The sequence below is a fragment of the Rana temporaria genome, chromosome 10, assembly GCF_905171775.1.
Source record: "Rana temporaria chromosome 10, aRanTem1.1, whole genome shotgun sequence".
NCBI lineage: Eukaryota > Metazoa > Chordata > Amphibia > Anura > Ranidae > Rana > Rana temporaria.
In genome coordinates, this window is record NC_053498.1 from 99,637,096 (window position 1) to 99,663,524 (window position 26,429).

Genomic DNA, 26,429 nt, shown 5'->3' on the forward strand with positions numbered 1-26,429 from the left:
GACAGTAACTTGCATATTAGGCTTTATAATTATCACTTTTGAATTCGAAAGTTCGAGTCCCATAGACGTCAATGGGGTTCTAAATGTTCGCGCGAACGTTCGGTCCGTTTGAAAGTTCTGGTGCGAACCGAACGGGGGGGTGTTCGGCTCATCCCTAATCATCTCCTTACAGCTACACGGGGTCTCATTGCTCTATATTGGAAACAGTGTCCTCCTCCCTCCCAGGAAGCTTTATACGCTAGAATTAAAGATGTGGGGCCAGATTCACGTATCTGGGCGCATCTTTGTGCGGGCGTAGCATATCCTATTTACGCTACGCCGCCGCAACTTAGACAGGCAAGTGCAGTATTCACAAAGCACTTGCTCCGTAAGTTGCGGCGGCGTAACGTAAATGGGCCGGCGTAAGCCCGCGTAATTCAAAGTAGGCTGGTAGGGGGCGTGTTGTATGGAAATAAATCGTGACCCCACGTAAATGACGCGCCTAACGAACGGCGCATGCGCGCACATGCTCAGTATCACATAGAATTTTCTCCCTAAGTTACGCCAGCTCAATGCTTAGTCGACGTGAACGTAACCTACGCCTATCCCCATTCACGTACGACTTATGCAAATGACGAAAAATACGACGCTGTTCCGACGTTTCCGACGTCCATACCTTAACATGACTTACCCCTGCTTTATGAGGGGTAAAGTTACGCCGGTCGTACGCCTTACGTAAACAGCGTATATTAATACGCCGGGCGCAAGTACGTTTGTGAGTCGGCGTATCTAGCAAATTTGCATATTCGACGCAGAAATATACGGAAGCGCCCCTAGTGGCCAGCGTAAATATGCACCTAAGATACGACGGCGTAAGAGACTTACGTCAGTCGTATCTTAGACAAATTCTGGCGTATCTGATTCTTTGAATCAGGCGCCGAGATACAACGCCTCACATTCGGACTTACATAGGCGTACATGGAGGTACGCCGTTGTAAGTCCTTTGTGAATCTGGCCCGTGGAGTTGATGGAGAAAATGACTGCCAGACTACAGGATAGATTTGAATCTCACAATAGAGTTTGTGAGCTGTGGCATCTTCAGGAGGATCCACCTTAAATTAAAACACTAAACCAGCTATGGTAACGACCCCTTTCTCTCCTTTTCCTTTCCTTTCTGTCTCTTTACTATCCAGGTTTTGGTATAAGTTATAATATCTTGTTATCAAAGATTTAATGCAAGCCACACTGTTCTCTAGATGTTATCTTGTTGACCCGGGTATATCCTCTAGTACCAATTGTAGGATTGCTGAATATTGTTTCTACATTCATGTTGATGTCTAGTGTGGACATTGCGCTTGTGTTCCCTGTACGTTCCTGTACCAAGTTCTTATTTTTGATGCAAATTAATAAAAATTGCTATTTGAAAAAACAAAATTGTGTGTTTTTAAAAGGGTCAGTCTACTTGGATGCGCGTAAGTTGTACGTCCGGCGTAAAGTTATTCCCCATAAAGGAGGTGCAACCCAGCAACAGACATGCTTAGGTCTGCACCAGGGAGCACAAGCCGGCGTATTGTGCATTGGACGTGTGTCTGGCTGGGCGTACGTTATGTTCACGGCGTACGCAGTGATCCAGCGTAGCTTAGGCAGTTGTGCCGGCGTGGATATGAGCAGGCGCAGAGGGGTGCGTCCAGTTTGTGATACGTACCTGTCTGGCGCTTGGCCCATCATTTGCATGGGGTCATGCCCACTTCCACTACGCCGGCGTACGCATTCGAAACCCACGCCACGCTGGCGCAGGGTTGGGAACACTGGCTTGCTGAATGCAATGCTTGCCTCTCTGCACTGCGTTGGCGTAGCGTACGGTGGTTACTCTACGGCGGCGCAATGTGCGCCTTGCTCTCTGTGAATCTGGGCCAAAGTGTTTGTAGCCCTAAAAAAAAAAAAAGATCATGTTCCCTTATAGCAGGTTAAACAGCACAGTGCTTGCGCTGTCTAATCTGCCCCTCTGGAAGCTGTAAAAACGTGGCCAATTCTGTCTGGTTCTGCCCGCCCCCATGTAAACTGACCATGGTTTATCATGACTGCTGAGCCCTGACACCGTGGTCAGTTTACCTGCCTCTATCATCCGCTGTGTCTCCTCTCAGCTCTCCCTGTATGCCAGCTCGAGAGTCTGCGTCACTGTGTACTTTACCCCCCCCCCCCTCGCCGCTATAAGTAAAAAAATAAAAATTGTAAATAAAAATTCGCTGCCAGCCCCTCTCTTTTAGGCTGCCATCCTGCACTGTATAAGTGTTTGTTAGAACCAAAGCCTCTAAATGTCTTTTTGTGATGTATCTTCAGGCCGGTCACATGACTACAAGTTGCTCTCCTACTCCGGTCCAGGGGTACACCAGGAGGGGACGAGCGGCCAGCTTGGTGGTCACTTGACCTCCCAACTGACGTCAGGGGGAGATTTTGGTCCCTCCCACTGTAGCCCTGGATTGAAGTATTAGAGTGGCTGGTAGTCACGTGACCAGCCTGAAAATACATCACAAAGGGTATTTAGAGGCTTTGGGCCAGATTCACAAAAGAGATACAACGGCGTATCTCCTGATACTCCATCGTATCTCTGAGATACGATTGTCGTATCTATGCGCCTGATTCATAGAATCAGGTTGCGCATAGATAGCCCTAAGATCTGACAGGTGTAAGTGACTTACACCTGTCGGATCTTAGGCTGCAATTCTAGGCCGGCCGCTAGGTGGCGATTCCATTGCGGTCGGCGTAGAATATGCAAATAACTAGTTACGCCGATTCACGAACGTCCGCTTTGCCCGTCGCTGTAAATTTACGTCGTTTCCATAGAGATACACCGCGTAAAACTAAAGCAGCCCTCTAGGTGGTCTAGCCAATGTTAAGTATGGCCGTCGTTCCCGCGTCGAAACGCGGGAACGCGCCTAATTTAAATGGTCCCCGCCCCATTTGAATTAGGCGGGCTTGCGCCGGGCGGATTTACGCTACGCCGCCGCAAGTTTACAGGCAAGTGCTTTGTGAATCAAGCACTTACGCTGAAAACTTGCGGCGATGTAACGTAAATGTAATACGTTACGCCGCCGCAGCGTAGGGCGATTCTACGTGAATCTGGCCCTTTGATTTCAACAAACAATTATACAGTGCAGGACGGCAGCTTAAAAGAGAGAGGCTGGCAGCGAATTATTTAAAATTTTAGTTTTTTTTACTAACAGCAGCAGGGGGGCATCTTAAAATAGGGAGGCTGGCAACTAATCATATTGTAGGGTAACCCCTAAATTCACTATAATTGTCATTGGGAGTGTATAACACTTTTTTAAGGGGAGCAGCAGTTTTTTATATGTAATTTGTTAAACATTTATATATTTAGATTAGAGTCATTTTGCATTCATTAACCTTTTAATGAAGCAAAACTATATGGGACAAAAAAAATCATATTTTTTCTCTGGGTGACACTCAGGTAGGTTATACTGTAAATATTTAATGTACCTAAAGTGACATTAAATGCTTGTTAAAAAAAAAATCTGTTCAAGTTTATATTTTAAATTAAATTTGATTTTATTCTCCTCTAAATTCAGTGTTGTGATCTGACCTTCTGTTAGGGGGTGGTTTTGTTTGTTCTCCTTGGTTCCACTGTATAAAGGAACAACAACTCTCTTGTGCCCGCTCCTGAGATGGACTAGGGACTACGGATTATAGGATTTGTAGTGTGCATAGAGCAGTGCACATGACCACAACTAGTGTACATTTGCCCAATCTGAACAAACAGAAATGAGGGAGAAGGGGAGAAAAAAACATAGATGTAGAAAAACACAGTACATTTTTTCTTATGAAAAACAGATTACAGGGCCATTAAGTAGGCTGGTATATGGCCCATCTGTTGTTGGTGTTCCCTCCTCTCCCCTGCAGCCACCACTGACTGACGTGGGTGGGCGGTTCACATGACACGGACTGGAGCAGGCTGAAAATAAGTAATTATTTACATATTTTTTTACACAGGTTAGTCAGCATACAGTAGGTGTTAGGAGTTGGGAGGGAGTATTTTTAGGACTCTCTCTTTTAATGGGTGTTTGTTTAATGACATGTTTCTGCAATAAAATATTATTTGATTAAAAATTGCTATTAGGATAAGTAATATATAGAAGTAACAGTGTCACAGGATTTTATTTATTTTCCTTTATTACTAGCAGCAGAAACCTGCCAGAAGGTGTAAATCCTTCCCTCTCTAACCAAAAATGTAAAAAAAATAAGTTTTACCTTTGCATACACTTTAGGGGGCAATAATTCAGTATAAAGGCTCATTTAGGGATTAGGTTATGTATTAAAGGGGTTGTAAAGGTAAATGTTTTTTTTACCTTAATGCATCCTATGCATTAAAAAAGCTTTCCACCATGCGAGCTCCCTCGCATGAAGGTGGAAAGCTTTTGCGAGGAGGAGCTCAGACAGCCGCCGAGGGACCCTAGAAGACAGGGGGGTAGATTCAGGTAGGGGCGCGCACTGCTACGGCGGCTCAGCGTACCGTTTTTACGCTACGCCTCCATAAATTATTTGAGCTAAGCTTCATTCACGAAGCATTTGCTCCGTAATTTGCGGCGGCGTTTCGTAAAAGAGGCCGTGTAAGTGCGCGTAATTTAAATGATCCTGTAGGGGGCGTGGATCATTTAAATTAGGCGCGTTTCCGTGCCGAACGTACTGCGCATGCTCCGTCGAGAAAATTTCCTGACGTGCATTGCGGTAAATGACGTCGCAAGGACGTCATTTGCTTCGACGTGAACGTAAATGGCGTCCATCGCCATTCACGATCCACTTACGCAAACAACGTAAATTTCGAAAATCGCGACGCGGGAACGACGTCTATACTTACCATTGGCTGCGCCTCCTAATAGCAGGAGCAGCCTTACGACGAAAGCGACGAACGCAAACGACGTAAAACACGACCGCCGGACGCGCGTACGTTTGTGAATCGGCGTGAGTATGCAATTTGCATACTCTACGCTGACAACTACGGGAACGCCACCTAGCGGCCAGCGTCAGAATGCAGCCTAAGATACGACGGCATAAGAGCCTTATGCCAGTCGTATCTTAGGCTACAGTCGGCGTATCAAGCTTTCTGAATACAGAAAGTTGATACGCCGGCGCTACTTAGCAATTACGCTGCGTATCTATGGATACGCAGGCGTAATTGCTACCTGAATCTACCCCAGGGTTAGGGGACACTCTGTGCAAAACGAGCAGCACAGTGTAGGTAAGTATAACATGTTTGTTATTTTAAAAAAAAATAAAGTTTGCCTTTAGTGACCCTTTAAGTGTTCAGATGGAGGAGTGTTATGTGTCATGCCGCGTACACACGACCATTTTTCATGACAAGAAAAATGCAATTTTTTAAATTGGTCATTAAAAACGATTGTGTGTAGGCCCAAAGGGTGGTGTCATTCGAATCTAAATTCACCTTCATAGTGCCGTCGTACATGTTGTACGTCACCGCGCTTTGCTCGAGCATTTTTTTTCACGATCGTGTGTATGCAAGGCAGGCTTGACAAGAATCACGTCGAGAAAAACACAGTTTTTTCCATGGGGTGGATTCAGTAAGCAATTGCGTCTGTGTAACCATAGTTACGCAGCGCAATTGCTTAGTTGCGCCGGCGTAATGACTTTTCTGTATTCAGAAAGCTCGTTACGCTGACTGCAGCCTAAGATATGACTGGCATAAGGCTCTTATGCCGTCGTATCGTAGGCTGCATTCTTACGATGGCCGCTAGGTGGCGTTCCCGTAGTGGTCAGCGTAGAGTATGCAAATTGCATACTCACGCCGATTCACAACCCTACGCGCACCCTGTGTACGCATTTTACGTCGTTTGCGTTCGTCGGGTTCCGCGTAAGGCTGCTCCTGCTATTAGCAGGGGCAGCCAATGCTAAGTCTACCCGTCGCTCCCGCGTTGCGTTTTTTTTTAAATTACGTCGTTTGCATAAGTGAATTGTGAATGGCGCTGGACGCCATTTACGTTCACGTTAAAGCAAATAACGTCCTTGCGACTTCATTTGCCGCAATGCACGTCGGGAAAGTTTCCCGACGGAGCATGCGCACTACGTTCGGCGCGGGAACGCACCTAATTTAAATGATCCACGCCCCCTACGGGATCATTTAAATTACGCGCGCTTACGCCGGCCATTTTTACGGAGCGCCTCCGCAAATTACGGAGCTACTGCTTCCTGAATCAAGCGTAGCGCAACTAATTTACGGAGGCGTAGCGTAAAAACGTAACGCTGCGCCTCCGTAAGAAGTGCGCAGCAGTACCTGAATCTACCCCCATGACATTAAAAATGGTCATGTGTATGCCGCATTAGAGGTTCTTTATTGTCCTATTTTCATTTTAGTAGGGGTACTGCAGAGTTTAAATACATTTTCAGAATTGGCAGACCTGCACCAAAAACTACCAGTGCTCTACCCCCTGCACCAAGCACAAACGTGTCAAACCTAACTCCTTATCCAATCCCCAACAGTAAATTGGCATCCTTACCTTATCCAATGCCGGAAGCATTGGCACTTAAAGCAAAAAAAATGGTGCTAAAATTGCTGATCCAACTGCTCAAACACTGAACTATTTTATAATGGTTTTGGTACTGTGATCACCATGAAATGGGATAATCCTCTACCTCAAGTGTCAGAATTGTGTTTTCTTATAGTTACTGGATTGACATAGGCTGTGAACCCTGTGATATGGGTAACTATGTAAATGATGAACTTATCCTGGGTGCAGAATTTCCATTAGACATGAATGGGGGAGGCATTCACTGAAAGAGAATTAAATATTGTCATGTTTATACACCAATGCTTTGTTGACTAAGCTGCAAGCCCCATTATCCACAATGACCACTTGATGTATTTACTGCACAGCTGAACATAAATTCCCCCTGCCTTCTGTGGCTTCAGGATTCTGCTTTGTATTTGTGGAATTGCAACCCCTTTACTATATGGCTGTCCTAGAACTCAGAGCTTCCATCAATATTATTGATAGATTAATCCATATAACCTCATCTTAGTAGCCTGCCCCCTGACTACGGATAAAGTACGCCTTTTGCTGGAAAATATTCTGCAACCTGGCATTACTATAAGACAGGAGGTATCTTGAGGTGCTTTTATATACCATATGCTTGTTAATATTATTCTCCTGTGCCCCTCCAGGAGACCCCAGATCACATGCAAAACTTGATTTCTTCCCAAGTCAGAACATAGGCACATACCGTATTATAATGCACAAGTCTTCAAGATTCTGAGGTGCTTACATAGCATTGTGGGATACAGGGGAGTGCCTGGGCCCTGACTTACAGCAAAGTCAAAATTTGCACACTTAACTTCCCTAGTTTAGCAGCTTCAGAAAGTGAGGCCTCGTACACACGACTGTTTTCCTCGACAATATCCATCAAGAAACTTGGTGGCAGAGCTTTTTTCCCGAGGAAAGCGGTCGTGTGTATGTTTTTCGCTGAGAAAACTGTCATGGTTCTCGACAAAAAAAAAAGAGAACAAGTTCTCTTTTTTCTCGTCGGGAGTCTCAATTTCCTCGCCGTGTTTCTCGTCGGGCTGGTTTACAACCAAAAACACATTCGTGTGTATGTTTAGAAACCCGCGCATGCTCAGAATAAAGTATGAGACAGGAGCGCACCTTCGGTAAAAGTAGCGTTCGTAATGGAGATAGCACATTTGTCACGCTGTAACAGACTGAAAAGTGCAAATCGTCTCCTACCAAACTTTTACTAAACACGCAGTAACATGAGATTAGCAAAAGCAGCCCCAAGGGTGGTGCCAGTGGAATCGAACTTCCCCTTTATAGTGCCGTCGTACGTGTTGTACGTCACCGCATTTGAGAACAACGAGATTTTGTCTTGACAGTGTGTATGCAAAGAAAGCATGACAAGATTCTCGACAAGCCTGACAAGGAACTCGTCGAGGAAAACTATGTTTCTTTTACGACCACATTCTCGGTCGTGTGTACGAGGCCTAAGGCCTTGTACACACGATCAGTCTAAACTGATGAAAACGGACTGAAGGTCCGTTTCATCGGTTAACCGATGAAGCTGACTGATGGTCTGATGTGCCTACACACCATCAGTTCAAAAACCGATCGAGTCCAACGCAATGACGTAAAACACAACGACATGCAGAGAAAAATGAAGTTCAATGCTTCCAAGCATGCGTCGACTTGATTCTGAGCATGCGGGGGTTTGGAACCGATGCTTTTGCGTACTAACCATTGGTTTGGACCGATCGGTTAGGCGTCCATCGGTCAAATTTTAAAGTAAGTTCTATTTTTTTTGACCGAAGGATAACTGACCGATGGCGCCCACACACGGTCGGTTTGGACCGATGAAACGGACCTTCAGTCTGTTTTCATCAGTTTGGACTGATCGTGTGTACAAGGCCCCAGACATATAAAAAGAGACAGGTATGTACCAGCTTCTTGTTCTTCCTGTCACCTAGTACTAGCAGTTTCTTTGTTTTCTAGAAACAGGTTTTCTTAAAAACCAATGTACCTCTGTGTAGCTCCTGAGTGATGCTTACCTTAATAAGTCACCTTATAATTAAAAAAGGAAAGCTCCATGAAGCTTATAAATATGTGCTGGACTTAGTTCCATTAATGTAGAATAAAACATGGTACCAATTAATTTATAATGCTAAGCGATATTATTATTCTGTTTAGCAAGTCTAATTATGAATACAAATATTGGCAAGTGGCTATATATCATCCTCCAGGGAACAGAAGTAATGTGGCACCACTCCAAATGGTGGGTATAGTCAGGGCTCAGAACTGAATATCGCACAGGGTGCAAGGTTTAGGAATATGTAATGCACAGAGTACAAGGCTCAGGAGTGCATATGGTGCAGGGTTCAGGGGTGGATATCATGAAGGGTTCAGGACTCAGGAGTGCATATCGCACAGGGAGCAGGGTTCAGGAGTGCATTTCACACAGGGCGCAGGGTTCAGGAGTGTATATCACACAGGGCGCAGGGTTCCGGAGTGCATATCACACAGGGTGCAGGGTTCAGGAGTGTATATTGCACAAGGCACAGGGGTGTGCATTGTGCAGTGCTCAGACGTATGTATTGCACAAAGCTTAGGGGTGCGGATTGCACAGAATGCAGGGCTCACTAGTGCTCCACATTCCAATCAAAAAAAGAAAACCCTGCATAGATACATGTCCTGCCTTGTTACCCTTCTGACATAATTATATGCCTGCATGTGCCTTACGGTAAGTATGTTACTACTTATGTCCTTAACGTGAACATGTTCTTTGCTATGTAGAGCAAAAGCAATAGATTCTCTCTGTTACTTTTCCCGTTCCTAAGCTCTTTACACTCCCCTGACTTCACGCTTCCTCTTTCCCTTTCACTGTGTAAAGTTAAGTGTAAGCTCTACAATTATCTGGTTGGAGCATACACTGGGTTAGGGATCCCCCACCCCCACTTGATGGAGGTGAGGCCTCCAGTTGGTCACTCATGGAAGAAAAAGAATTGCATGTCCTCCATACCTCCCTCTGAAAATGCTGGTTGTCTTGCTAACATTCTTTTCCAATGGCTTCAGTACTTTATGATTTGCTGAACTGGAACAAGTTTGCAGATTGAGAGCTTTGACTTTATCTGACTTTCCTGAACTAAATTTGTCAATGGTAGAGACAGCCAGATAGTTAGCCATTTTAGAAAGAGGTTAGCATTTGTAGCTAACATACTATACTATAGACTTACATTTCTTTAACCATTTATGAGCAGGCATCCGGGGAACACGTGTGACCTCTGTTCAACCCAAAAAGCACATCTACAGTAAAGGCTCCACCCATATTAAAATAATTGAATGCCCCTGTACTGCCACGTGCCCTAACTATGACCATTTTAGGTTGTTATGTCAGGCAAGCCATAAGAGGTTGAGGTTGGGTTGTTGTTGGTCTCTCTGCAGGACTAAATCTGAGCCGGTTGCTTCCCCAACCCTGAAGCAGATCTGTATAGAACCAGCAGAGCTTCCCTGGCTAGACATACATTTTACAGGTTTTGTAGATTTTATTACATTAATCTATCATTAAAAAAAAATAGATCTGACTATTAAGTGCAGGCAACTGCAGCAACCCCCAATACCCAGGTTTTATGAAGTCGGGGCTATTTTGGCAAGCAAAGCTTTGGTGACCCACGACAGTTACAAAGCTTGCCTGGCCCTGACTTCCCCCTCGAAATTACGACGCGCCGACGTTTTGTGAATCGCGACATGAAAAAAGATTTACGCCGGGAAAAATAAAAGATTTAAAAAAAATTCAAAAGCGACGCGGGAAAGACAGGCATACTTTAACATGGTGGAGTACTTTTACACCATGTTAAAGGTGCCCTATCTTTGCAACGGAAATCTAACACTCGCGACGACGTAACGACGGGAAAAATCTTCGTGGATCGCCGTAACTCCTAATTTGCATACCCGACGCTGGTTTACGACGCGAACTCCCCCCAGCGGCGGCCGCGGTACTGCATCCTAAGATCCGACAGTGTAAGTCCATTACACCTGTCGGATCTTCTGCCTATCTATGCGTAACTGATTCTATGAATCAGTCGCATAGTTAGAAACAGAGATACGACAGCGTATCAGGAGATACGCCGTCGTATCTCTTTTGTGAATCTGGCCCTATGTTTTTATAGATGTTAGGCTAAAATAGGCTCCCAGGTGTTACTTAGCACGATTCCTCGAATTATTGTAATAAAGTCACCCAAATAATTGCCTTTAACAAAATTCTAGTTCTAAGTGAACTTTTTTTTACATGTAAACCAAATAGAAATTTTTGTTTACAAGCCTTTTTTAGAAGAGATGCTCCCCTCCCAATACTAGCCCAGATGGCAACATCTTAACTAATGATATCAAACAGTCTGCCATTGAAGCTAAAGGTAAACCTGGGCTTTCTGATTTGAAAGTCCAATGCTATTTGTAAACCAGTGTCATATATATATATATTCCAGTTATGCGTGTTACTTCTATACATGTTGCTGTATGTGCCTTGTTGCAGTGTTGTTCATATTGAGTACTCCAACGTAGTGAAACATATGTACCTACACTGCACTGCAAAATACTGCAACGCACATAATATGTTGAGGTGCGCCCTGTTAGAAAAAATGGCTGATGTCTCATTTGGGCTGTCTTGTTGGGTGTTGGCAACCCATTCAAATTAATTCAATGTGCCTGTTATATTCATGTTTTCTTTTTTTTAAATAGAATAGAAATAGAAAAAAATGCAGCTGTAACTACGCTCAGCAGTACATACGAGTGGCATAAAAATAAAGGATAGACCTCATTTATGTAAACTAGAGCATAATGGAGGTGTTGCCCAAAATAGGCAAACCTTGTTTTCGTTTCCTATAAAAGGGAGTCTATGTGGCTGCCATGGCAATAGACCCAGTTTTTGTGAATGAGCCAGAAATGGAATGTGAGATTTCATTAATGTAAAATAGAGGCAAGGCACAAGTATTTGACCTCCTCACTAAAAAATACAGATCTAACTTTTTAGTGATTGATATAACTGAATAAAGGTAACCAGCCAACTGGATGACTATGCTATGAACAAGGCCAGACAAAATGCACTGATAAAAAAAGTCATTGCAAAATAATAAAGTCAGCACTTGCTAAAAATCACCCATATCAAAAGGATCTGACAGTGAGCAAGATCCAGCATACGATTTGACATCTCTTGTGAAATCATGATACATGCTGAACAGCCACTATGATTAAAACGTTGAAATAGACTATGTTTGGGATGCCTATGACAGACCAACAATGGCTCTCAATTATAATTAAAATGATGTGTACTCCATAAGAACGATCTGTATTTTCTCAAATCAACCAATAACATTCATAGTTTTATTTTTGTACTGTCATTTTCCAGTTCAGGTTTAACCTCCCTGGCGGTATGATTATTTTAGATTTTAGGTGCTGAAAGCGGTACCATTATTTTTCATGGAAATTTGGCGTTTTATATTGTAGGCCTGTAATTCTTAGGAATAACTCACTTAAATCTGTCCAAACAAGAGTCTAGTAGACATCCTGTGTATGATAAAGTTTGAAAAACAAAATCATAAATTATAATATAATAAATAACTATAAATAAATATAACAATTACTAATGTAATTATAATAAAAATGATTCAATAATGTAATCAAATCAAAAACACTGAAATTTGCTCAGTTGCAGAATTGCTGCTGTCATTACTTTTATTGTTTGATGACGAATTTCCCCACAAATCGCTATCGCTCAATTCTGCAAGTGATTATAATTTATTATTCCTGTTTTCTAGCTGCTCTAAAACCACTTTTGATGTAAAGGGACAGGCAGAAAGAATTTTTTTATTATATAAAATTGCATGTAGGACACTGGGCAGACCACTAGGGACAAAGGGGGGGGGGGTGTATTTATTTCATACAGTACTGTAATCTATAAGATTACAATATACTGGCTGTATTGTGTGTATTTACTTTTTTGAATTTGGTGCCGATCTCCGCCCCGTGCGTCGTAACGTCACAGGGAACAGAGCTCGGCGGCACACGGGCATTGTGAATCGAGCGAGGGGGACACAGCTCGCTCACACATCGGGGAGACATCGCAGGATCCAGGGACAAGGTAAGTAAACTCTGCCTGTGGACACTGCGAGGCGATCCTGAGTCTGGCTCGGGGTTACCGCTTTTGGTGCTGAAATTCCACCCTGAGCCAGACTTGGTAATACCGCTAAGGGGGTTAAATCTGATTGGTTGATGTGAGTTAAAGCACTGAAACATTCTATATAAGTCTGTAGCTTCCCCAATTTTCTTAAACACTCCATGAACAGTTACCTGTATTCTGGAGTAGGGATGAGCCGAACACCCCCCCCCGGTTCGGTTTGCACCAGAAGCTGCGAACGGACCGAAAGTTTGCACGAACTTTAGAACCCCATTAAAGTCTATGGGACTCGAACGTGCTCATTTTAAAGGCTAATATGCAAGTTATTGTCTTAAAAAGGGTCTGGGGACCCGGGTCCTGCCCCAGGTGACAGGTATCATTGCAAAAAAAGTTTTAAAAACGTCTGTTTTTTTGGGAGCAGTGATTTTAATAATGCTTTAAGTAAAAACAAAAGTGAAATATTCCTTTAAATATTGTACCTGCTGGGTGTCTATAGTATGCCTGTGAAGTGGCGTGTGTTTCCCGTGTTTAGAACTATCCCTGCACAAAATTACATTTCTATAGGAAAAAAAGTAATTTAAAACTGCTTGTGGCTTTAATGTAATGTCTGGTCCTGTGCAAAGGACACTAAAACAAAATACTGGAGGTCCCTGCCTGTATTTGTATGAGAACACCAGCAATTGTATTCAGGTAAGCTTTAGGTGCACACTGTGCAAAGGACACATTACAATAAGTGAAAATACTGCAGTTAGCACAATCACCTGCCTGCCTGTCAGTATATTAGGAAGAAAATACAAGAACGGATCTAGCTAAACTGAATACAGTGTATAAATATATATAAAACACCTGGGATGCATATACAGGGAGTGCAGAATTATTAGGCAAATGAGTATTTTGACCACATCATCCTCTTTATGCATGTTGTCTTACTCCAAGCTGTATAGGCTCGAAAGCCTACTACCAATTAAGCATATTAGGTGATGTACATCTCTGTAATGAGAAGGTGTGTGGTCTAATGACATCAACACCCTATATCAGGTGTGCAGAATTATTAGTCAACTTCCTTTCCTTTGGCAAAATGGGTCAAAAGAAGGACTTGACAGGCTCAGAAAAGTCAAAAATAGTGAGATATCTTGCAGAGGGATGCAGCACTCTTAAAATTGCAAAGCTTCTGAAGCGTGATCATCGAACAATCAAGCGTTTCATTCAAAATAGTGAACAGGGTCGCAAGAACCTTTTATAAAAACCAAGGCGCAAAATAACTGCCCATGAACTGAGAAAAGTCAAGCGTGCAACTGCCAAGATGCCACTTGCCACCAGTTTGGCCATATTTCAGAGCTGCAACATCACTGGAGTGCCCAAAAGCACAAGGTGTGCAATACTCAGAGACATGGCCAAGGTAAGAAAGGCTGAAAGACGACCACGACTGAACAAGACACACAAGCTGAAACGTCAAGACTGGGCCAAGAAATATCTCAAGACTGATTTTTTAAAGGTTTTATGGACTGATGAAATGAGAGTGAGTCTTGATGGGCCAGATGGATGGGCCCGTGGCTGGATTGGTAAAGGGCAGAGAGCTCCAGTCCGACTCAGACGCCAGCAAGGTGGAGGTGGAGTACTGGTTTGGGCTGGTATCATCAAAGATGAGCTTGTGGGGCCTTTTCGGGTTGAGGATGGAGTCAAGCTCAACTCCCAGTCCTACTGCCAGTTTCTGGAAGACACCTTCTTCAAGCAGTGGTACAGGAAGAAGTCTGCATCCTTCAAGAAAAACATGATTTTCATGCAGGACAATGCTCCATCACACGCGTCCAAGTACTCCACAGCGTGGCTGGCAAGAAAGGGTATAAAAGAAGAAAAACTAATGACATGGCCTCCTTGTTCACCTGATCTGAACCCCATTGAGAACCTGTGGTCCATCATCAAATGTGAGATTTACAAGAAGGGAAAACAGTACACCTCTCTGAACAGTGTCTGGGAGGCTGCGGTTGCTGCTGCACGAAATGTTGATGGTGAACAGATCAAAACACTGACAGAATCCATGGATGGCAGGCTTTTTTAGTGTCCATGCAAAGAAAGGTGGCTATATTGGTCACTGATTTGTTTTTGTTTTGTTTTTGAATGTCATAAATGTATATTTGTGAATGTTCAGATGTTATATTGGTTTCACTGGTAAAAATAAATAATTGAAATGGGTATATATTTTTTTTTGTTAAGTTGCCTAATAATTATGCACAGTAATAGTCACCTGCACACACAGATATCCCCCTAAAATAGCTAGAATTAAAAAAAAAACAAAGAACTACTTCCAAAAATATTCAGCTTTGATATTAATGAGTTTTTTGGGTTCATTGAGAACGTGGTTGTTGTTCTATAATAAAATGAATCCTCAAAAATACAACTTGCCTAATAATTCTGCACTACCTGTATATCCTCTACACACTGTAACTGAAGCTAACTGACTCGCCTGCCTGCTCTATCTAACTCAAAATAAATGACGCTGTCTCTCTCTCTCTGTCTGTCTTTAACCACCGCCACAACACACTACACAAGGCTGCCACGCAGGCGGACTTATATAGTGTGGGGCGTATACTAAATCCCCATAGACATAAATGGCCTAAGCCACCCTGGCCTTGGCCAATTATTGCTCTCCCTTTTTTCCGCGCTGTGATTGACCAAAGCAGGTCATAGTGCATGCTTGGCCAATCATCAGCCAGCAATGCACTGCGATGCCGCAGTGAATTATGGGCCATGACGCGCCACTGGAATTTGTCGCAAACGGCCCATAATGTTCGAAATTCGTCGAACGAGCGAACAGCCGATGTTCGACTCGAAGCTCATCCCTATTCTGGAGCAAAGTCCCACAGAGTTCAGTTGGGTACTTTCTTCACACCCATGCCTGTTCCATGGTTCTGTCCGAGGCAGAGGCATTAATTGACTGAATTAGAAGAGGTAACCAATCAGAGCCTCTAATTTGTAGTGACAAAGCAGATGTGAAAACAGCAGTCAGCTGGACTCCGTGGGACCCTGCTTTAGAAGTTGGGTATATGTATGTGATTGTTTTATAGCATCTAGATTTTAATATGCAGCACAGTGGACAAGCTGGAGCCCAAAAATCATTTTCTGACTTTAGCTCCACTTTAAACAAAAGCTATAGTCTTTCAAAACAAATGTAAAAAAATAAAAGTGAATGTTATTGGCGTAATGTAAACAAACTTATCAATATGTGTTAATGCTTTAAGAACAGTATTTCCCTTTACAGTAAAACCTTGGTTTGCAAGCATAATTTGTTAGTAGGAGAATCTATACTGTACAAGCAAGTACAGTATGTCCGAATTGGAAAGTCACATGAAAACGTAGTGAAGTGACTTTAGAGTGAACATGTCAGGACAGAAACATTAGAGCTTCCCTAGTTTTTGAAGGTTCAGGCTCTGGGGCAGGGGTGCCCAACCTTTTGAAAAGCGAGGGCCACTTAAGCAACTTGGTAACCAGTCGAGGGCCACAATGAGAGGAGCGGGCGGATGACAGGTCCCGGCTACTCTATAGGCCCTCCGATCCACCCAAATGGAAGGGGAAAAATTCCCTTCTGTTTTTCGGATTGGAGGTAGGCAGGCGTAAACAGACCTCTGTCACTCTATAGAGGTGAATTGAGGGTCCCATTTGGTCAGGCTGATCGTGTGAAAAGGGCCTAAGGCTGCTTTCACACTGATGTGCTGTGGTTTACCCACGCGGGTGCAGCCTAGTGCACCTGTGTCTATCCTGCGGGTTAGCTGATCTTTGCCATAGATTCCACCTGTGGCAAAAGCTGACGCTGTAGAGGAAGCATCTGGGGTCCCATTTGGTTGGGCTGATCATGTGAAAAGAGCCTAAGGCCGCGTACACACGATCAGTTAAACTGATGAGAACGGTCTGATAGACCGTTTTCATCGGTCCAAACCGATCGTGTGTGGGCGCCATCGGTTATTTATCCATCGGTTAAAAAAAAGCCAACTTGTTTTAAATGTAACCGATGGATTCCTAACCGATAGTTAAAAACCGATCGTTAGTAGGCACAACCATCGGTTTAAAATCCACGCATGCTCAGAATCAAGTCGACGCATGCTTGAAAGCATTGAACTTTGTTTTTTTCAGCACGTCGTTGTGTTTTTTAACCGATGGTGTGTAGGCACGACTGATCATCAGTCAGCTTCATTGGTTAACCGATGAAAACGGTCCATCAGACCGTTCTCATCGGATGGACCGATCGTGTGTACAGGGCTTAAGGCTGCTTTCAAATTGATGTGCTGTGGTTTATCCACACCATGGGTACAGCGTGGTGCACCTGTTTCTATCCTGTGGGTTAGCTGAACTTTGCCATAGACTCCACCTGTGGCAAAAGCTGATGCTGTAGAGGAAGCACCGGGGGTCCCATTTGGTCGGGCTGATCGTGTGAAAAGAGCCTAAGGCTGCTTTCACATTGATGTGCTGTGGTTTACCCACACCACGAGTGCAGCGTAGTGCACCTGTGTCTATCCTGCGGGTTAGCTGATCTTTGCCATAGACTCCACCTGTGGCAAAAGCTGACGCTGTAGAGGAAGCATCGGCCTATGGGGATGCTTTCTTCCTCTACCACCAGCTTAATTCACAACACTGATGTTTTGGTATGGCGGGTCGCAACCTGCGATCTGGGCATGCCAACCCACCATTTCAGAGCAGGCCACATCAGAGGGCTCCGCGGGCCACATGTGGCCCCTGGGCCACTGGTTGGCCACCCCTGCTCTAGGGGCTATCATCCTACTTGGAAAGCCACCTAGACCAAGCGTGTGGCCAGTGAGGTGTCAGGTCACCTAATACACACATAATTGATCTCAGTCAGTGACTCAATGATAGTAAAATGGGATGACAACACAAAACCTTGCACCGGCACAAACACGTCAGCATTGGCTTCCCCATATTCAGCATTATTATGACATCTCTCCATGTGCTCACATAAAATACGGCATCATTTCCCTTTTAACACAAGAGGTTGGGTTGCGTTTGATAAATATATATATATATGTCTTTACAAATGTTTTCACACAACCTTCCCCTTGGGATTCACACATGGAATCTAACTGGAAAATTGAGTGAATCCTGGGTAAAAGTTGTGTGAAACATCTTGTAATAGACGGACCCTAAAAGTTCTAATAAACGACTCTTGGAGGGTATCTCTTGTTTGGTTGGCTCTGTAGTGGGGGTTCATCTCCATATTATTGCCCATTGCTAATCTGATGGCATCAAAGCCTTCTGCTGCAGATGAATTTCAATCTGCCCCGTACCTCGCATATACCTTTTTGCCTCCCGGTTTAATAAGCCTAACCCTACCGTGAGATATCACTTGCCACTAAGACAAAAAAAAGGATCATTCTGAACTCTTGCATGCAAAGTATATTACATCTGCAGTATACACCCTTTTCTCCCCAAAAAAACGTATAAGCTTTCTAGTTTGCTATACAGGCTTGATCCATGTCATGGCAAGCCAAGGCATTTAGTATTGCAATGCATTTAACATAAAGTCCATGCAAAGTAAGGTGAATAATACAGCACAATATTAACCATTAGTGTTTTTGCAGGCCTCAAACTCACATCAGAAGATAGTGGACTCAGGCAAGCGCAGGGGTATCATAGGAAGTTTCTTTAGCTAAACCAAAGATGAATATCCTATGTATATAAACAGCATGCACATACTGCAGACATTATTTAATATGGCAAAGAGCAACATGCAAAGAACAATAACACACAGCGGCCAATCAGAACTCATCTTTCTTTGTGTCCGTTGAAATCTGATTGGGTTACAGTATGTTGCATACGTTATATACATAGACTGTGCTGTGAAAAATTGAAACCAGGATTAATTTTTCTCATTTTGTTTAGAATTTATTTTGCTTTATAATTTCCCCAGTCCAGATGGGCAGTTAAATGGGGGGGGGGGGGCAGAGAATCTGTATTCCCCCTCCGCATCCTGCGCTTGCCTGCTGCTGGGAAATCTTGTTTTGAATTGCAGTTGTGTGACCATGCAAAGGAAGGTTGCTGGGGTGAGAGTGAGGAGCCTTCAAAATCTAGACAAGACTGAATAACAGAAACACAAGCAACGTCCTAGAGAGGAGAGCCTGTCCAGGGTGCTGAATCGCCCATGGCTGGCCAGTGCAGAGGAGAGCCTGAGCTGCCCAGGGTGCTGAATCGCCCATGGCTGGCCAGTGCAGAGCAGAGGAGAGCCTGAGCTGTCCAGGGAGCTGAATCGCCCATGGCTGGCCAGTGCAGAGGAGAGCCTGAGCTGCCCAGGGTGCTGAATCGCCCATGGCTGGCCAGAGGAGAGCCTGAGCTGTCCAGGGTGCTGAATCGCCCATGGCTGGCCAGTGCAGAGCAGAGGAGAGCCTGAGCTGCCCAGGGTGCTGAATCGCTCATGGCTGGCCAGAGGAGAGCCTGAGCTGCCCAGGGAGCTGAATCGCCCATGGCTGGCCAGAGGAGAGCCTGAGCTGTCCAGGGTGCTGAATCGCCCATGGCTGGCCAGTGCAGAGCAGAGGAGAGCCTGAGCTGTCCAGGGTGCTGAATCGCTCATGGCTGGCCAGAGGAGAGCCTGAGCTGCCCAGGGAGCTGAATCGCCCATGGCTGGCCAGAGGAGAGCCTGAGCTGTCCAGGGAGCTGAATCGCCCATGGCTGGCCAGTGCAGTGCAGAGGAGAGCCTGAGCTGTCCAGGGTTCTGAATCGCCCATGGCTGGCCAGTGCAGAGCAGAGGAGAGCCTGAGCTGTCCAGGGTGCTGAATCGCCCATGGCTGGCCAGTGCAGAGCAGAGGAGAGCCTGAGCTGTCCAGGGTGCTGAATCGCCCATGGCTGGCCAGTGCAGAGCAGAGGAGAGCCTGAGCTGTCCAGGGTGCTGAATCGCCCATGGCTGGCCAGTGCAGAGCAGAGGAGAGCCTGAGCTGTCCAGGGTGCTGAATCGCCCATGGCTGGCCAGTGCAGAGCAGGCAATCCTCAGTGTTATCAGATGCAGTCAAAGACAGATCAAAATGCAATCAAGGAGGAGGAAGAGAAGGAGGAGGAGGAGAAGGAGGGGGGGGACTCACCTTCCACAGTTGCAGTGACAAACCCGGTCTTCCCCTCTTAAATGCGGTAAGATATAATTGTGAAATCGGTCCAAAAGAGCGTTCATGTCCATCAAGCAAGCTATTGCCTGTAAGAGCCCATAACCAAGGCATCTGGTCAACTCTGGATGGAATAAAACATTGACTCTAGTTTGCTGGCTAAAATAATTGCTGGAGCAGTCATCACAACGCTACCACTTCTTGCAAAGGACACACACACACACACACACACACACACATACAGATATACACACACACATACAGATACACACACACACACATACATACATACATACATACATACATACAGACATACATACAGATATACACACACACATACAGATACACACACACACATACATACAGACATACATACAGATACAAACACACATACAAACACACCACACACACATACAGATACAAACACACAACACACACATACAGATACAAACACACAACACACACATACAGATACAAACACACACATACAGACACACACATACAGATACAAACACACACACACACATACAGATACAAACACACACACAACACACACATACAGACACACACATACAGATACAGACACACACACATACAGATACAAACACACACACAACACACACATACAGACACACACATACAGATACAAACACACACATACAGATACAAACACACACACAACACACACATACATACACACATACAGATACAAACACACAACACACACATACATACAGACACACACATACAGATACAGACACACACACAACACACACATACATGCAGATACAGACACACACATACAGATACAAACACACACACATACATACACACATACGGATACAAACCCACACATATACAGATACACAAACAACACACACATACATACACACATACATATACAAACACACAACACACACATACAGACACACACATACAGATACAGACACACACACAACACACACATACATACAGATATAGACACACACATACAGATACAAACATACACACATACAGATACAAACCCACACATATACAGATACACACACACACAACACACACATACATACACACATACAGATACAAACACAAATACACAACACACAAACATACATACAGATACAGACACACACACGTACATATACACACACAAATACACATACAGACAGAAATACACAACACACAAACATACATACATACACCCATACAGACACACACATACATACACACAACAGATACACACACACACACACACAACACACAGATACAGACACATACACACACACATATATACATACACACACACAAATACGGACACACACACACACACACACACACACATACATACACATCAAGCCAATATGACATTGCTACAAATAATCCATCAACATATCAATGATCCAAGTGATGAAGAGTGTTGCTTACCATAACAACAGACGCCCCCAGTACCATGAAGATCATGGTGTTAGCGCTCATGTGCATATAGATGGAATTGACAAGGTGGTGTCTGTTGCCCCCAAAATAGCAGGTACTCTTCTTCTCTTTCCTCCCTCTTCTCCGCAAAGGTCAGAACTGGTCATCTCCCCCCCCCCCCTAGTCCCTCCACCTCCCCCACCCCCCACCCAAAAAAAAAAAGCAAAAAATAAAAAATAAAAGCTGCAATCCTTGATGTTGAAGCAAGACCTAAAAGAATCCAGAGATGAACACCGGCAGGATCATGTTGGTATAGTAATGTATTGCTCTTTAAAGGATTACCAGCCACCCCCCTTCTTCTTGGAGTATGGGGGGCGAATCAATCTTGATCACCTTTCTTCTTCTCTTCCCCCCCACCACAAAAAAAAAGCGATCCCTCCCTGGTAAATTTTAGGACTGTCACAATGCCATCCAGGCAGACACCCCTTCTCTCTGCATCAAGCGCCTATCGATCCAGCAACAAATAGAAGGAGAAGGAGAAGTCAATCAGTGAAGGATCCTTGTTTTCCCCGCAAAACTCGATGTGATCTCTATAGAGGAGCCCAGCAGAAGTGGCAAGGCAGGAGGGCAGCCTTCTCCATTGGCGTCATGACAGCTGATCACTTCCTAATCGTCTCTCCCCCATCATTAAACCAACACAGGGGAAGGAGGAGGGAAAAAGGAAGAAAACCTAAAATGCACAAGTAGGGTTTCCAGAGGTGTCTGGAGATTTCAGAGCGGAAGTGGGGGGCATGTGGCACTGGTGTCCCCTCCAGAGAGGTGACAGAACGTGATGTGTCGGATCATCCTGCACGCCCTCTTCCCTTTCACTGACATTGCAGCCACAATTGGTATTCTGCACCATGCAGTACGCCACTGGGCTTCCACCTACTACAATATGCTAATAGCATCATCCATTGTTTTAGGACCTGGACAGCCCCCTCTTAGAAAGCACAAGTCGGGAAAGAGGCATCATATACCCACCACCCCTCCTGGTGCCATGGTGTACCTGGGCACTGATCTGGGTGCAGAGGGAGGGGAGGCAGTTATGCAATACAAGTAACAGACTGGATACATATTAGACATTTCTTTCCATCTTCATTGAGGGAAAGCCATGGATACAGGATGCTTGGCATGTCAAGGGTTAAGGCATGCAGTGCTGCTTTTATATCTGCATGGACAGCTGGAGGATACACACAGCAAGATGCAGTAACCCATAGCAACCTAGGTAGCCAAAGCACATCTCATTGGTTGTTGCGGGCTGCTCCACTGCTGCTCTTGTCACACTAATGAATGAACCAAAGTGCTGAGTACCATTTGTTTAATAAAGATTAATGCACATCCTATAGGGGCTGATTTACTAAAACGGAGTGCAGAATCTGGTGCAGCTGTGCATAGAAACCAATCAGCTTCCAGACTATATTGACAAAGCTTAATTCAACAAGCTGATTGGCTACCATCAGGGGTGGACTGACAACTCATGGGGCCCCCGGGCAATAGGAGATTATGGGGCCCCCAGGAAATAGATTATGGGGCCACACAGTATACACACACACACACACACACATTTAGGGGCAGATCCACATACATCTGCGTGGGCGCAGAGTATGTGAGATACGCTACGCCGCTGTAACTTACTTTGCTATTCTTTGAATCCTGAAAGAATTTGCGCCGTAAGTTACGGCGGCGTAGGGTATTTCTCGCGGCGTAAGGACGCGGGATTCAAATGCGGCGAGTAGGGGGCGTGTTTCATTTAAATGAAGCAAGTCCCCGCGCCGAACGAACTGCGCATGCCCCATCCGTCAAAACTCCCAGGGTGCATTGCTCCAAATGACGTCGCAAGGACGTCATTGTTTTTTCGACGTGAACGTAAATGGCATCCAGCCCCATTCACGGACGACTTACGCAAACAACGTAAAATTTTCAAAATTATACGCGGGAACGACGGCCATACTTAACATTGAGTACGCCACCAGATAGCAGCTTTAACTATACGCCGGAAAAAGCCGAACGGAAACGGCGTAAAAGAATGCAACGGCCGCTTGTACGTTCGTGGATCGTCGGAAATAGCTAATTTGCATACTCAACGCGGATTACGACGGGAACGCCACCTATCGGACGTCGAAAAATTGCATCTAAGATCCGAAGGCGTACCAAGACGTACGCCTGTCGGATCTAACCCAGATGCAGTTGTATCTTGTTTTGAGGATTCAAAACAAAGATACGACGCGGGAATTTTGAAATTACGCCGGCGTATCACTATATACGCCGGCGTACTTTCTTTGTGGATCTACCCCATAGTATACACCAGGGCTCAAAATTTCAAGTCCTGAGCTACTAGCCAGGCCTCAAGGGTTACTCGCCACCAGTTGCCCCGCCCAACCCCTACCCTGCCCTGCCCCTAATCCTGCCCCTAAACACGCCCTTATATATTATCTCATGAAATTACACTTAAATGTTCTATGCAGAATTAAGTTATAAAAATATTAACAACTTTATCCATACCCAAAAATGCATCCTGCCCGTGTCCGCCAGTGCAGCCTGTGTCCGCCAGTGCAACCTGTGTCCGCCAGCGCAGCCCGTGTCCGCCAATGCAGCCCGTGTCCGCCAGTGCAGCCCGTGTCCGCCAGTGCAGCCCGTGTCTGCCAGTGCAGCCCGTGTCCGCCAATGCAGCCCGTGTCCGCCAGTGCAGCTGTGTCCGCCAATGCAGCCTGTGTTTCCCGGTCCTCAGAGCAGCATGTGTCCCCAGTTGAGCCTGTGTCCCCAGTTCAGCCTGTGTCCCTAATTCAGCATGTGTCCCCAGTTGAGCCTGTGTCCCCAGTTCAGCATGTGTCCCCAGTTCAGCCTGTGTCCCCAGTTGAGCCTGTGTCCCCAGTTGAGCCTGTGTCCCCAGTTCAGCATGTGTCCCCAGTTGAGCCTGTGTCCCCAGTTCAGCATGTGTCCCCAGTTCAGCCTGTGTCCCCAGTTCAGCCTGTGTCCCCAGTTGAGCCTGTGTCCCCAGTTCAGCATGTGTCCCCAGTTCAGCCTGTGTCCCCAGTTCAGCCTGTGTCCCTAATTCAGCCTGTGTCCCCAGTTCAGCATGTGTGCCCAGTTCAGCCTGTGTCTCCAGTTCAGCCTGTGTCCCTAATTCAGCCTGTGTCCCCAGTTCAGCCTGTGTCCCTAATTCAGCCTGTGTCCCCAGTTCAGCATGTGTGCCCAGTTCAGCCTGTGTCCCCAGTTCAGCATGTGTCCCCAGTTCAGCATGTGTGCCCAGTTAAGCCTGTGTCCCCAGTTTCAGCCTGTGTCCCCAGTTCAGCCTGTGTCCCTAATTCAGCATGAGTGCCCAGTTCAGCCTGTGTCCCCAGTTCAGCCTGTGTCTCCAGTTCAGCATGTGTCCCCAGTTCAGCCTGTGTCCCCAGTTCAGCCTGTGTCCCCAGTTCAGCATGTGTCCCCAGTTCAGCCTGTGTCCCCAGTTCAGCCTGTGTCTCCAGTTCAGCCTGTGTCCCTAATTCAGCATGTGTGCCCAGTTCAGCATGTGTCCCCAGTTCAGCCTGTGTCCCCAGTTCAGCCTGTGTCCCCAGTTCAGCATGTGTGCCCAGTTCAGCCTGTGTCTCCAGTTCAGCCTGTGTCCCTAATTCAGCCTGTGTCCCCAGTTCAGCCTGTGTCCCTAATTCAGCCTGTGTCCCCAGTTCAGCATGTGTGCCCAGTTCAGCCTGTGTCCCCAGTTCAGCATGTGTGCCCAGTTAAGCCTGTGTCCCCAGTTTCAGCCTGTGTCCCCAGTTCAGCCTGTGTCCCTAATTCAGCATGAGTGCCCAGTTCAGCCTGTGTCCCCAGTTCAGCCTGTGTCTCCAGTTCAGCCTGTGTCCCTAATTCAGCATGTGTGCCCAGTTCAGACTGTGTCCTCAGTTCAGCCTGTGTCCCCAGTTCAGCATGTGTCCCCAGTTCAGCCTGTGTCCCCAGTTCAGCCTGTGTCTCCAGTTCAGCCTGTGTCCCTAATTCAGCATGTGTGCCCAGTTCAGCCTGTGTCCCCAGTTCAGCCTGTGTCCCCAGTTCAGCCTGTGTCCCCAGTTCAGCTTGTGTCCCCAGTTCAGCCTGTGTCCCCAGTTCAGCATGTGTCCCCAGTTCAGCCTGTGTCCCCAGTTCAGCATGTGTCTCCAGTTCAGCCTGTGTCCCCAGTTGAGCCTGTGTCCCTAATTCAGCATGTGTCCCCAGTTGAGCCTGTGTCCCCAGTTCAGCCCGTGTCCCCAGTTCAGCCCGTGTCCCCAGTTCAGCATGTGTCCCCAGTTCAGCCTGTGTCCCCAGTTGAGCCTGTGTCCCCAGTTCAGCATGTGTCCCCAGTTCAGCCTGTGTCCCCAGTTGAGCCTGTGTCCCCAGTTCAGCATGTGTCCCCAGTTCAGCATGTGTCCCCAGTTGAGCCTGTGTCCCCAGTTCAGCCTGTGTCTCCAGTTCAGCCTGTGTCCCTAATTCAGCATGTGTGCCCAGTTCAGACTGTGTCCCCAGTTCAGCCTGTGTCCCCAGTTCAGCATGTGTCCCCAGTTCAGCATGTGTGCCCAGTTCAGCATGTGTGCACAGTTCAGCCTGTGTCCCCAGTTCAGCATGTTTTCCCAGTTAAGCCTGTGTCCCCAGTTTCAGCCTGTGTCCCCAGTTCAGCCTGTGTCCCCAGTTCAGCCTGTGTCCCTAATTCAGCATGAGTGCCCAGTTCAGCCTGTGTCCCCAGTTCAGCCTGTGTCCCCAGTTCAGCCTGTGTCTCCAGTTCAGCCTGTGTCCCTAATTCAGCATGTGTGCCCAGTTCAGACTGTGTCCCCAGTTCAGCCTGTGTCCCCAGTTCAGCATGTGTCCCCAGTTCAGCCTGTGTCCCCAGTTCAGCCTGTGTCTCCAGTTCAGCCTGTGTCCCTAATTCAGCATGTGTGCCCAGTTCAGCCTGTGTCCCCAGTTCAGCCTGTGTCCCCAGTTCAGCCTGTGTCCCCAGTTCAGCATGTGTGCCCAGTTCAGCCTGTGTCCCTAATTCAGCCTGTGTCCCCAGTTCAGCATGTGTGCCCAGTTCAGCCTGTGTCTCCAGTTCAGCCTGTGTCCCTAATTCAGCCTGTGTCCCCAGTTCAGCCTGTGTCCCTAATTCAGCCTGTGTCCCCAGTTCAGCATGTGTGCCCAGTTCAGCCTGTGTCCCCAGTTCAGCCTGTGTCCCCAGTTCAGCCTGTGTCCCCAGTTCAGCCTGTGTCCCCAGTTCAGCCTGTGTCTCCA

At 46.0% G+C, this 26,429-nt stretch overlaps 1 protein-coding gene across 2 annotated transcripts in view; it reads right to left on the bottom strand.

Annotated features, from left to right (window-relative positions):
• TMEM240 (transmembrane protein 240) overlaps positions 1-21,341 on the bottom strand; it is a 97,510-nt gene extending 76,169 nt beyond the window's left edge. The window contains exons 1-2 of one of the 2 annotated variants that reach the window (XM_040325806.1): positions 21,186-21,341; positions 19,743-19,849 (exon numbers count right to left, since the gene is read on the bottom strand). In XM_040325806.1, coding sequence (XP_040181740.1) covers positions 19,743-19,849; positions 21,186-21,242 — 164 coding nt within the window. In that variant the 5' untranslated portion in view covers positions 21,243-21,341. Of the gene's footprint in view, positions 1-19,742; positions 19,885-21,185 lie in introns of both variants that reach the window. The other variant, XM_040325807.1, reaches the window with a different exon arrangement.
• Positions 21,342-26,429: the final 5,088 nt, after the last annotated feature.